General features: G+C 39.0%; 1 protein-coding gene across 9 annotated transcripts in view; it reads left to right on the top strand.

Annotated features, from left to right (window-relative positions):
* The window catches only part of NRG3 (neuregulin 3), a 1,071,784-nt gene that overhangs the window by 796,887 nt on the left and 260,510 nt on the right, over positions 1 to 14,387 (top strand). For all 9 annotated transcript variants that reach the window (XM_060034679.1, XM_060034686.1, XM_060034685.1 and 6 more), the window contains exon 3: positions 12,180 to 12,253. In XM_060034679.1, the coding sequence (XP_059890662.1) occupies positions 12,180 to 12,253 (74 nt within the window). The remainder of the gene's footprint in view (positions 1 to 12,179; positions 12,254 to 14,387) is intronic.

Below are 14,387 nucleotides of genomic sequence, written 5' to 3'. Positions count from 1 at the left end.
TTTAGGGTTCCAGCTCTGGTCTGATGGACCCACTGGATTTATCCTAGTTCCCTGGACTCAGACTTTATCCCTTCAGCCTAGGGGTGAGAGTGATTTCATGTTGTTGTCAATTCCTGTGTGACCCTATTGTTCTTCCTTTAGCTTCTTACCCTTTCTTTCATGTGATCAATCGTCTATTAAATTTCCTGGTTTCAAATATTTAAAGAGGTTTCTGCTTTCAGATATACCAACTTTTTCTTTCTCAATATATATAATTTTGAATGAGCATATGAATTGAGAGATTAGAATGTGATAATATATTATTGAGTCTACATTTTTAAAAAAAACCACATTAAATATCACTGTATTTTTCTTTTACGCTTTTTCAAGTTAATTCAATTATGCCATGATATAACTGTGGGCAAATCGTTAAACTCTTAGTTTCGCTTTTATCTTTATTCGTACCATAAGCATAAAATGATAGGTCCTCTCCTCCTCAAAAAGTAGTTAATGAAGTAGAGCCCTTTAAATAGATACATAACACAATCTGAACAGTCACAGACGACACGGGGTAGAGAAATAAATACGATCTCTAGTGTTGGTTTAACTTGTCCAATCCAAGTTCTAACACATACTTTCCATGTGTCCTGGGACACAGAAGTTAATTTCTCTAAAACTTCAATCTCCTCATCTATAAAAGAGTGTTAACCCCATCTCCTTTTTATCAGTTTCATGAGGATTACTTTGTCTAACCTTTGTAAATCTCTCAGCACTGTGCTCTGAGCAGAGGAAGTCTTCTAGGAGCCCAGATTGCTCATCCATTACACTACAAGATGCAGAAGCGCTTTCTGATAGCACTTTCTCCTGGATTTATTCCTAGGTAAAACACATACAGGAATATCAGATACATCACCCATAACCTGATTAACTGAATCTCTCTCTCTCTTTTTAGAACATAATCATATTTTATCGATTTCAAGTCACTGCTCACCTACTGAGTTTCTATTTCAACTTACCAAACACTCCAGTTAAATAACATTCCTTTGAATTCTATTTTGAATTTGCTGACTGTGGACGGTTCCTTAATTTTTGTCAACCTACCTGTACCAGATTGCATATTCCTTCGTTTCAATTAAAGGTCAAGAATCTTACCCATGTCACCATTAGGAAGAATATCCCCCCTCCTATGTCTTCTCTAGCTTACCCATCCTTACCCGTGCCATTGTGTTATTTTCCCACTTTCCATATGACATTCAGCTTTAGAACATATTTCACTATCTGATCTTGTCCAAGCTAGGGACATTGATATCACCACCTCTTCCTGACCTTGCTTGGTTACCAGAACTCTAGCCAGTTGTACTGTGCTGACTGATCTCCAACAAAACATATGCTTTCACTGGAATGACTAAAACATTGGCATCAGAGATAGCATGTAGATTTAGGAATTTCTTTTCTTTTTAAGAGGAAATGTGAAATAGCAGGAAGAGCACTGGATGATGCTCTGTGCTCTGCCTATTCATTTCTTAACCCCCAACCCAACCCCTGGCGACCAGTGTTTTTTTTTTTTTTTTTTGCGGTACGCGGTCCTCTCACTGTTGTGGCCTCTCCCGTTGCAGAGCACAGGCTCTGGACGTGCAGGCTCAGCGGCCATGGCTCACGGGCCCAGCCGCTCCACGGCATGTGGGATCTTCCCGGACCGGGGCACGAACCCGTGTCCCCTGCATCGGCAGGCGGACTCTCAACCACTGCGCCACCAGGGAAGCCCTGAATCATTTTTAAAATTAAATGATTTGCTCTACTTACATGACTTCATCATCTAAGTGTATATATTTTTTAAATAAAAAATACAAATGTGCTTATAATGAAAAGCCACCAGCCTTGATCTTATCCTTTTGCACTAATTCCCCATGCCCGATTCCCCCAACATGCACCCCTCCCCAAACACTTGGACGTGCTTAGTAAACCATTTTCATTTGGTATTTTCCTGCTTGTTAACTTCATATCTCTAAATAACATATTAAGCCTCTGTTTCTTTATCTACTTTAGTTATGATACATTGACTTTCCATAATCATGGGAATTTAAGTCACTTACACAACCCCCCACTTCTACTCCCTCCTCCCTACCTGGTTCTATCACTACACTCAGTTCTCAAAGTTAGACTTAATGATACATTTCAGTAAGTAGAATAATATGGTTAAGAAATGGGGCTTTTTTTGTGCAAAACTGAGATTGATCTAGTTACATATTTCCCTGGTTTCCTCCTAACAGATTTTCAAACTTACAGTAACAATTATATTAGACTGAGCATCCATTTAAACTTACAAGCCTGTGCCTTTTTTTTTTTTTTCAAGGCAAGACCCCACTTTCATCTCAGTCTGAGTTGCATGAGGCTTTTAATATGAAATCACTTTCCATTCAGTCCAAAGCTTCCTTGTTGCTGATGAATGTCATACATAATGAAAGATTATATCCATTTATCCTCAGCAGTAAATCATTTATCACACAAAGGAGATATATTATTGTAATTCGGATCAAAGCTGCCCACTTCCTTTAGCCGGCAGAAACGCTGCACCGTTCGTGGATTGTACAATATCCTGGGAGAAACAGGGGAAATTATGCTGTTGAATGAGGGTTCAGCAAACTCTAGGGGTTTCTAAAATGGCTTTTAAAAAAATCATGTTTCACGTAGAATTTCTATGATCCAGGCATGTGAGCTGTAAGAGTCTTTTTTTTTTTTTTGCTTTCTTCACTTAATTAAATCTGAAAGCTGTGGGACTTTTTGCAGCTTGCTCTGTGATGTCTGCAAACAGATTTGTGAATGACATTTTGTGGGTATTTTGCCCCCTTTCTTAGAGAGGCAATAATTATTACCGCTTCATTTTGAAGCATGCTGTGAGTGGTTTTATCAGTTCTTTTGCTAATGAGCTCCTTCTCTGCTTTCTAATGCCAATCATAAAGATGCCTTTTAAATAAGATGTATGTCTCAGATTTCTTTTCTTTTCACTCTTCCTTATCAAGCTGTGTATGGCTTTGCTTCAGGAATCACCCACACTACCCAGGCAAGGAACAAGGCTGGTCTGTTTGATCTCTTGTTGATATCATGCTCTCTCACTGTCTCCTTCTGAGAGCAGTGAATTCCAGAAAGGACATCACACTCCTCCAGAGGAGCCTCTTCTTATGTTGTGTCTTTGATTTTAGGTTAGCGTTGCCCTGTATTCCACATCTGTGTTCACCGCTTTTCAAATTCAACAGCGTGTGAGTGCCTCAGTATGGAAATGATCCTAAGTAAAGTGAGCTGCAGAATGAAGGAGGGAGAATGGGCCCTCTTTCTTCCTTTGGTATTACTTGGGCTCCTGGCCAGGATGCTCTTACAGTTTATTCAGAATTTATGCAAAAGAGTAGCTAGTGATTCACATGATCAAGTCACAGATCTGCACCTAACGTTTATAAACAACATTACTTCATCTGATCTTCACCACATTCTGGAAGTAGCCTTTCAGCGCTTTGGCCATTTCAGAGCTAGCTATTGAAATTCCTATTCTCCTCCTCCAGACTCTGTGAGCTCATTATGTCCCTTGCATGGTTGATAGAAATAAATGTAATGTGCCCAGGCTCCTTATCCTTAAAACAAGAGATTGCTAAATTTATCAGAACAAGATATAGTGATAGCAAAAATATTATACATTAACTTTAATCTAGGTGTTCCTATTGATGGTTCTTACTTCTCTGACTATTCAGATGCTTTTACTCTCATGTAGGTACAGTTGCCGGATCTAGGGAATAAAATACAGGACACCCGGTTAAATTTAAATGCCAGATAAATAATGAATACATTTTTAGTATAAGTATGTCCCACATATTACATGTGGGACACACTGATGTAAAAACAATATGTTTGAAATTCAGATTTAACTGGGTGTTCTCTATTTTATCTGGAAACCCTAAATACGGGAGAATCCAAATGCTGGTCTTTGCTACTCTATAGCTATGTTACCCAGCTTAGTAACGGTTATGGACTGAATTGTGTCTTCTGAAAACTCGTATGTTCAAGCGTTAAATTCCAGTGTGATTGTATCTGGAGATAGGGTCTTTTAGAGATAATTAAGGTTAAATGCGACCATACAGGTGGAGTCCTATTCTGATAGGATTGGTGGCCTTCGAAGAAGTGGCAGAGAGAGGTTGAAGAGGAAGAGCCAGATCAATCTCTCTCTCTCCACCATGTGAGGTAACAGAAAGCAGCCATCTGCAACCCAAAGGGAGAGCCCTCACCAGACGCATACCTTGCTGACACCTTGATCTTGGACCTCTAGTCTCCAGAACTGTGGGAAAATAATTTTCTGTTGTTTAAGCCACCCAGTCTGTGATATGTTTCTCTGGCAGCCCAAGTTGACTAAAATGGCAAGTTTAGCATGTTTTCCTTCTGTCTCAGTTTTACATTTCTCGCTGAACTGTGAGCTGGGAAAGACGGTCGTCACTTTTCTTCCACTGACTAGTCTCAACATGTGAGTCAATTACACTTCTAATTTCAAGAAAGTAGAGAGAGAAAAGTGAAGCAATCTGCTAATAGTTGAACCTTAAGCCTCAGAGAAAGTCTGTGATTGGCTAATCTCACAATCTTAGCGACATCTTAAGTGAAAAGAATAAAGAGGAATCATAGGGAGTAGTTGGGACAATAAATCCCGGTCCATTGTTGGCTGGGAACTATCAAAGGCAGTCATGGGAACTTTGAATTAACTAAAGAAGTGGGGGAAGGGAGCATGACTGTCCTCTGACTTTAATGTTAGAACCTTAATTATCTGCCTAAATTTTCTGATTACTAAACATATTTATAAGCATTGGGGGCAATGTGTGTCTATGTCTGTGTGTGTGCGATGTGCACAGAGCACACGCGAAATCAAGGCTCATAACCCCACTTAGAGATGAGCACCTGAGACCTTAGAGAGGTCAGTCACTGACCTCTGTCATACCTCTAAGTGGCAGAATTAGGGGTCATTCTGCATCCATAGGACATACCTTTTCCACCATAACAGGCTACCTCCCTTGAAAGCTAGAATCTCATGTTCGTCATGTTAGAATTTGTGTATACTAGGAAACTAATAACATAACATTTTCTCAATTTGAATTTATAAAGCAAAATTCCATCTATCCTCCAGTTGTCGTTATTATTCCCTAACCCTTTTGCTCTTAATAAAGACAGTGATTATTTTACTACCTCTAATGTGATATTGAAATTAGTCTTCCTGCAAGAAGGCCAATAGATTACTTCTTAATTTACCTTCTTAGCCTAAAAAGGGATTCTTTTTTCTTTTAGATGCAGTAAAAATCAAAGCTAAGTTAGATAGAATGGCTTTTTCAGCCCACATAGCTGCTTTGGGTACTATTGCTATGCACTCTAAGCTGCGCAGTACCTTCACGTCATGTTATGTGTTTTAATTTTGTTAATGAAGTAGTAAGGCTGAGTGAGGCTCTTGATAGGGTCAGAAATTTCTATAAAGGCCAAGGTATTTATTCAGACTGACCTGAGAACTCCTTAGCCACTGATTGTTCAAAAGTGAATTACCATATATGGGAGTAAGAGGATGATGTAAACAGGTTCTGTCCCTCTGGTACTAAAATTGACCAGTGAAGTGTATGGGTGACTGCTGGACCAGGAACCTAATGTTTACACATGGTTGAGAGGAACTTGCAGTTGAGGAAACACATGTTTCTTATATTTTTTTAATGTCTCAGACTTGAAATCATTCTTTTCCTTTTCGTCTTTAGGGCTCAAATAGTAACTGAATGCAACACACCTTCTGAATTTGAGCAGATGCTTTCAGATTCACTTCTGAAATCATATCAGACTCATGATGAAGTAATTGGCCTCCATCTACTTTTGAATTCAAACTTTGCTAAGGGGAAATTTTAAAAATTATTACATTTTCTGAAAATTGCAGGTATAGCTTCATTAGCAAGAATAATCATGGTTGTAAGGTGAGTGACATAAGCAACAGTTTCCTCAGCCATGGAATTTGTGATCTATTTGAAAGCTGTTGATAACACATTGGAGGACCCTCATGCGTTTGAAGACAGTTGTTGCTCTGCAATTTAAAATAATCTGATTCTAAATTCTTCCATCTGTAGTTCAAAGGATTTTAGAAAGACTGTACCTACAGCCAGGCTACAGGTAAATTTAATTCCAGTTGATTAACTTAAAGATCTTGCTGTCTTAATTAGTGCTCCTTTTAAATAAGACCACTTAATTAAGTTCTAAATTCAGCTAAAGAAAACTTACACCTTAATCAGTGTCACAGTATTCTCCATAGCAAAACCTAGATCTCAGTTTCAGCAGTGAGTGGCAGGGAAGGGAATTTGTTCTAACACCATTAATAATTTTTGAGCCTATAACTCTAGGCTGCAGATCCTTAGCTAGAAAAGTTTCTGGTCCCCCCAGCACACATTTGCATTCAGATAGAGACCTGGTTTGGGATTCTGGCTCCAGAACACCCCATCTCTTCCATGCTGGGCAATTCATTCACCTTGTTGAAACTGTATCTTCTGTTTTTGTTTGTTTTGTTTCTGGTTTTTTTTTTTTTTCTTTCTTTTTTCATTTTCTTTTTCTTTTTTATTAAACTGAGGACAGTCCACAATCAAGAAATGTCGTTCTTTAAGAGTGGTACTCCTAAAGGTCCATAGTTAGTGAATACCCCTTAAATTAACACAAAGCTAGGGACATTTGCCTTTAAATCAGTGACCAGCCTCTGTGACATGGTTTGCTTAAGAACATTTTGAAATTGGATAATAACTTACAAATCTAGGTCTTTAATTCTTACCATAAATCATGGCTTCAGTTCATGATATTTGGACCATATTTTTAAATACTAATCTTAGGAAAGATACCTGGGTGAACGATGATTTATGTATCTACTGAATTTCCATGAAGAATGTCAGAAAGTGCCACAGATCAAGCAAGGACTTTAAAGTCAACTCCAGCTGAGTGTGTACCTAGTTCAAGTACTCACTGGCTGTGTGATTTTGGAACAAGATGCTTAACCTTTCTGAACCTCCGTTTCCTCACTTGAAAAGCTGGGATGATGATTCCAAATTCAAAGAATATTTTTAAAAAACTAACACGTGTTGAGTGCTTACCATGAACAACAGGTGTTATTTATTCCTAATAATAATGCTAGGAGGGAGCAACTATTATTATCTCCAAGTTACAGATGAAGAAAAGGAGGCAGAGGAAGGCTAAGCAGCTAGTAAATAGCCGATCCTGGATTTAAAACCAGGCTGTTCTCCAAACCACCCTGCTCTCAAATGTAATGTTTAAACGCCTGATGATTTTTCCATTTTTCCCAACCAAGGGCTGACATTGAGGCTGAGGAGAATTGGCAGGAGATAATTGCCAAACTGGAGGGATTGTTCTTTTATCAAATCAGCATTTAATAGGCCCCTTAAAATTGGCAGACTTGTATATCACTGACAAAGTGTCTACTTTCCTGTAACACCAAAGAGTAACTACCATTTTTTGGTCTATGAGTAAAAGTTGGTACAGTCAGGAAACAAACCATACAGTTTGCCACCATTTCTCTTGTGAAGTTAATTGATTTCTGCTAGTTTGAATTTTATGTCTAAAATCAAGTTTCCAAGAAGGAAGCCTGTATACTTTCTCTAAAATGTATGCAGAGACCAGGCCCTACACCAGGATTGAAGCAAACATTTGAACATTTTTCTAACCTCCATATATTTCTCTCTGTAAATTATGTAAAATGCATCTCTGCAAATACGCGAGGTAGAAGGTCCCTAAGCATAAGAATGGCCAAAGTTCATGTATGTAATATCAACCACGCGTGCTTGTTTATTTTTTCTCCTTCCTGGTATCATTCCCATTTTGTTCGGGTTTAAAGTGGGGAACAGGGATATTAAAAGGTTTGTGTAAAGTATATCCATGCAAATACTAAGTGAAGAAGTGAGGCTATAAACTCGACACTGTTAATCATTCTGATACAGTTGAGGAAGAAGTGATAAGAGACATTGTGTTGGCTGAGCATCCATGTAGATAACAGAGACTGTGACAGTGAAGACAGAGTAGCAATGGAGAAGAAGGGGGTGAAGCAATGATCACATCTTCCAGTAATGAGTAAATGACCAGGGAATCAACAGATGAGGATTGAGAGGATGGATAGTATAGTTCCCCCAATGGGACAGTTTTTGTGTTATTTGTTTTTGTTTTGCTTTGCTTTGCTTTGCTCTCCTAACAGGAGGAAGCAGGAGAAATGGAAGAATAATCTGGAAATGTAGGGAGGCTGTTGGTGAGAAGTGAGAGTTCTTTCATTTTCACTCAAAGTCATTAATCTTAGCTCTCATTTGTTGCTATTCATAAAATGAGTTCAAAGAAATAAATTGGCATGTGAGTATCGTAAGAGAAGAGATGGGCATGGTCTGAAGTTAGTAGTGTGGGCTGATGGCCATGGGAGCCACTTTTAGCTGGCCAAAGGATGCCCATTTCTGTGGGAACATCAGCAAATGAGCTGACCATTTAAAAGGTCTCTTCCTTGGGGGTCCTCCACATCCAGGCTGAGTGCTAGGGTCACTGCTTCGCTTTAACACCCTAGACAAATCAAGTATTAGCTTCTAGCTGACAGTCATGCATTTTGTATTTTCTTATCTTTGCCAGGATTATTCTCTTTTCTTTTGCCCAAGAATTGCCTTTTAAAACTTTTCTCTAAAACTGGGCTTTTCTTCAGGGATGATGTAGAAGGGGAAAACATGAATAGAAGGGGTGGCTTGTTATTTTAGGTACAGCTGAACAAGTGGGAGGGGCATGAGGGCCAAATCAGAAGGATGTAAGGAGTAGAAAAAGTGAGGTCTGCATTTGAAAATATACAGCTGGCCCTATCCCTGTGGAAAGGGAGGGACCTGGTTCGTGATTTGGCCCCGAGGCTCACCAAGAGAGGTACTTTGCTGACACTTAAACTGGGCTCAGAATCTCCAATTTCTGACCCCACTTCATTGCCAGGGGCCAGTTTCCCTTATTCAGGGTTACCACACCACGGTTCTCTTCAACCCCTCATCCGCCCTACCCTGCTTTGGACATTGTCTCCTCAATGATGCCCTTCCCCACTGCCTTTTAAATTTGTAAATAAACAAAACACACAACACAATCAAGAACTTACTGATTTCTGAAGTGACAAGTCCTTCATCTCAGAATAGGTGAACACACAGAATTTAAGACTAATTTTTTTTTCAAAATAAAATTCTTAGCTCTTGCTGACTGAGTTGACTTTGTGGTTGTTCTGCTGTGGATAACGCTTCTCCCAGTTTCGTTACCCAACTCTTTATAAACCGTGGCTGTCTTTTCTATTCTAATCCTGTTCTTTGGCCATCTAGTTGTAGAAGCAAAACTTACCTGTTAAGACCACCAGGGAACACTGATATTTTTAATAAAATTTCTATGATGCAAGCCTTCTCAGGGATAAATAAATTCAGAGAACAGGCAGTGGATGAATTTAGTGGAGCTTTGAAGCAATGCAGAGTAGAAAAATAATAGAGTATTTAACCTGGTTAATGCAAGATTTGTGCTTTTTTTTTTTTTTCCAAACGTGTATTTACCCTTAAAGATTACACATGTACTTGTAAAATTTTACTAATTCTGTCATGCTTTAAGATGAACAGAAAGAACTTTCTGTTATATGAACTTCTCTTGTTCATATACCTGTATCTCTCAGAAAACAAAAAATCTTAAAAAGCTGTCTCAAAATCCCCCCACAACTAACAAAAACCAAAACAAACATGCAATGATATTTCTCAAAAGATGCGCTGTTTATCACACTGTCAGAAGGTCTGCCAAACCCAATCTGTTCAACAGAAGTGCATCTTAGACATTTTTTTCTTTTGCTTTATTTCCTTAACAGTGTCATAAATTCAATCCACCTCATTGGCTTTACCTGCTGGCCACATTTTGTCTTCCAATTTGGATGGATTTGAACTTATCAAGGTGACGTGTGATTTTTAAGTGGAAATTTTAATTTGTCATTCTGAAAATCCAGCACCAATTAGCAGGGACGCGGCCACCTTAACAAAGGAGCAGGGCTTTGCTGCATAGCCAGTCACAGCCCTCGGCAGGTTTCCTAGCCTGGGCCAGGCTGCTCCAACATCATCACACTTTTTTTATCTTCATACCAGCACACAGGTGTGAAGGCAGTATGAAGGAACACACTGTGCAATTTTCCTGATACTCCATGAGGCCTGAACACTTCAGAGTGGGCTCAAAGTCATGGAAAATCAGTTGAAGACTAGAAAAATTTCAAACATCGTCCCTTATTTTCTTCTCCACACGCAAACGGAATAATGCATTTTAAGTGATAAAAACCCCTTAAAAAGCAAAGCAAAACAAAAGCACTTCCCCTTAAAAGCAGCTATCTCCCTAGGATACCGCTTTCATATTAAATGAAGATACAAAGAGTGAAGTGTGCTTAAAATCCCCCACATATGTTGGAAATAAAAACCTCAGGAGTAAATAAATGCATGTTACAGCACCCACCCAGCACCTAAGTCATCATTACAAGAAAATGAAAACCCAAACACTGTGGTTCAGGTAATTTTGAATAAAGGCCAACTAACAATGTTAGGGCAGCTTTCAGAGAACAGGAATTTATTTCTTCATCACAAATGTGCTTCAGTCTTAAGTATTTTCTGACTTTGTACCATTATCGAACCAGTGATATGCCTGCTTTATTTCAAGTGCAATAAATGAATTTTTAAAAAGGTTCTGAAAATATGTGTCTGCTTAAGCAAGTTCTCTCAATAGGCTGTTGGGTATTTGGGGTGTCCATATGTCAGAAGTCTTTGTTCTCAATCTATAGGGAAAATTGCCAAATCCACTCCAGCGTTCCAGGCTTAAAAAGGTGCTAAAGAGAGCCTGCCCCGTTACCTGCATTCCAGTTCAGCTCACAATGAAAGGTAGAAAAATTACCTAGGTGCCTTTCACTGTGACTGCTCCAGTTGCAATAGACTTTATCTAATGAAGTGTTTATTACACTCAGAAAACAAAGCATATTCTGAAGAAAGAATCCACGGCTCCCATCTCTGACAGAACGATCTCTTTGAATTCTTTTGTTGATTTTGTCGATTTCTAACAACCAGAGGATTGTTTTTTAAATCTGATTTTTATGCCAGCAGCACGATTTCCTCCTCAGTAAGTAGGACAGATTCATCCCACAAGCAACAATGGATGTGCTCCTGCTTAACTTGAGCATGAGAGATTAAGCTTCAAGCAGATATACTAAATGCCACCTCCCTGCTTACAGACACTGCTCAGAGGCAGGCGTGCGGAGCCTCAGCTGTATTTTGTTCCTTGAACTGCCCGCTGATGAGCTGAGGCTGTCCGAGGCGGCCAAGCAGCCTTGACTGAGTGAGCTGTGAGAAGACTGTGGACTGGCAGGGCTGAAGCGATATGCCCCATTGCAGGGGCTTTCAGGCAAATTCCCTGCCTCCAAATTGCACCCACCTTAGGAAAGTTGCCTCGCAGAAAGTACGCACTTTGCACCCGTTTGCTGAATATAAAAGAGAAAAATGAGGAGAGGAAAATGTGAGTTTAAAGAAAATGCACGGAGGCCTTGCACATAGAGATAGATGCCTTTCAGATCTTGCCGGATCTGAAATAAATGCTGCTATTTCTGACCCAGCAGTTAGGCGGCACTGACTGGAAGAATTGCTAAGTTAAAAAAAAAAAAAAAGGTAAAATTAGCAAATGAACAAACTAGTAAAACACAAGGAAAATAAACAGCCCAGATCTACTGATAATATTTGATCAATCACATTAGAAAATGATTTTTTGTTAGGAAAATAACACTTGCAATATGATGCTTTCCGAAGGGGTATTTGCCGTCTTTTAGAGACCGGTGTGTTGCCTAAAGAATCCTGCAGAATTATGAGGGTAACCATTATTCATACTGCTCTGAGGGCATCTTACATTGCTACTAAGCTTGCTCGTTAGATATTACCTATAAAACTATAAAAGCAAAGTGGTGCTGTTTTTTTTACACAGACATGACTAAAATTCACCTGCTATCAATGTTAGAAACAGACTGAACCAGGCCATACAAAAGCACGAATGTACTGTTCTCACGGTGATGTAATTGGTGGCTACTTTGCTTGTTGAAATCTCGAACCATTCACAAACACCTGCATATGTTTGTCGTTTACCCCTTTTCTCAGGTGCAAAGAAGGCTACCAAGGAGTCCGTTGTGATCAATTTCTGCCGAAAACTGATTCCATCTTATCGGATCCAAGTAGGTCAAGCGTTTTTCTTCTGTCTCTAATACAATATAAAACTCTGAGCCACAGTTGCTAACTCACTGACGGCTGTATCTCAGTTTTGTGTCTCTGAGTGCTGCCAAGGGTGGGAGCTCGGGACAGACAGTCACATTCAAAGTTTGTTCAGAACTGTCTCTGTCCAGGTGTAGGTCTTCTCCAGGGGTGGGGTCTGATTTCCAGATTCATCTCTACCACAACCCTCTGCTGGGAACTGCAGCAAGTCCTGCTCCCTTAGCTTTCAGACTCCCCCACTATCACTCCATTATGAAAGCAAGAATATAGAAACATAAAAGACCTTATTTTTTATCCAAAAGAGTATTATGAGAACTATAGTATCGTATTGCTTCTTACCCACTGGTTGGTAATTTGTGAAAATATTAAACCTATTAACCTTTACCTTCCTAAAGTAAGGAAATACACATAAAAAATTGTATAAGAAGTTTTCAAACCAACTGTGAAAACCTCATTTTTAGCAACACTCTTCGAGTATCAGCGATTACTGTACCAATGACAAATTATTTGGTTTTCCATTCATGAAAGAAGACAATTTGCCACTACAAAATATTGCCACTCATTAGTTTCTGTCTCTATACAGAGTAAAAAGTAACGTTCTATATGAATATGCCCAATTCTGGTCAAATGTGAAATTTTTACTTTATCTGTAAATAATCAGCTCTTTCAATGACTGCTACAATTGCATTGCCACTAAGGAAAAGGGGACTTTTATTGAATCAGAAGTTTAGTTCAGTGAAGATAATGACAGACATTTCCAAATCGTAAAGGCAATATTTTGGTTCTCTGAATACCAAACATGCATAGCATAAACTTTATCATGCATTGACAACAGCCAGAGGTCGCCCTGTCTGTGAATGTGCCCATCGCTGCATAATGACCATGTTTAGCCATCCTTCAACACCTTTTCAAAATGCATATTTCCATTTCCCCCTTGAATTTTTAGGTATGTTTCCTCGGGTAAATGTAATATTTTTTAAAAAGGAAATTTTTGTTTAATTCAGTTTGCTTGTGTTTTATCTTGTCAAGGCAAGCTGCCACTGTACGGCGTTCGCTCCTCTTTTTTTTTGCAAATTTAGCTCTCCTAGAGAAAGGTGGTTGTTGCCTAAAAGCCAGCAACCAAGCTAGCCATGATCTGTGTTCTCTGAAATGTGAGGCTCTGGTCTATAGGAGTTTCCCAGGTAGGGGGCAGTTACTAGAATGTGTTGAATCTTTCCTATCTTGTGATTTTTGCCACTCGCTAAGCTGATGTCTAAAAGGTATGGTTGTGGCTAGAGACGTATAATTTGGAATACTAGAAATCTTACAAAGAAGAGTGGGTTTGCTGATTTCTTTCTTTCTCTTTTTATTCACTTTGATGTATTATACTTAGCTCCCCTCTTTGTTTTTTTTTTCCCTTCTTTCTTTCTCTTTCCTTCCCTTTTATGTCCCCTTTCCTTTTCTTCTCTTTATTATTTTCTTGCATCCCTTTATGCTTCCTCCCTTCCCCTCCCTTCCTTCCTCCCTCCCTCCCTCCCTCCCTCCTTCCCTCCCTCCCTTCCTCCCTTCCTTCCTTCCTTCCTTCCTTTCTTTCTCTTTTCCTATATAGCTGTGGAATATCTGTCCAGTACGAGTACCGGGACAGGGCTTGCATATGGTACAGAATGGGCAAAATAATCTTTCTTTACACAGTCTAATCAAACCTTTGCCATTCAGTTGAATATGATAGTCCATCACTGCAAAAGCTGAGAATGAGGCCACTATAAGGACTGTGTGCTTCTCAAAGAAAAATGATCCCATGATCAGAGTCACCAACCCTGAAAACCTTGGTCTCACATACACAAAAATATTTAGTTCAACAATACTTACAATGGTGAAAAAATAGACACATTCTGAAAAACAAGATTAAGTAGCACATTATGTGGCACATCGATCATGTTCCAGTAAATTATTAAAATAAGAGCTGTATGAAATAGTCCTATTAAGTGAAACAGCAAGTTAGAAAATTATTTTCATGTAAGATTGCAATAAGAACTTTCTTTGGTCCAAAGGTGGAAAAAAACATACACTAAAATGCTAAAAGGGAACTTTAAGTATTGGGGTTATAGAAGTATATGA

The sequence above is a fragment of the Delphinus delphis genome, chromosome 16, assembly GCF_949987515.2.
Source record: "Delphinus delphis chromosome 16, mDelDel1.2, whole genome shotgun sequence".
NCBI classification, from domain to species: domain Eukaryota; kingdom Metazoa; phylum Chordata; class Mammalia; order Artiodactyla; family Delphinidae; genus Delphinus; species Delphinus delphis.
This window is presented reverse-complemented; position numbering and strand designations above follow the sequence as displayed.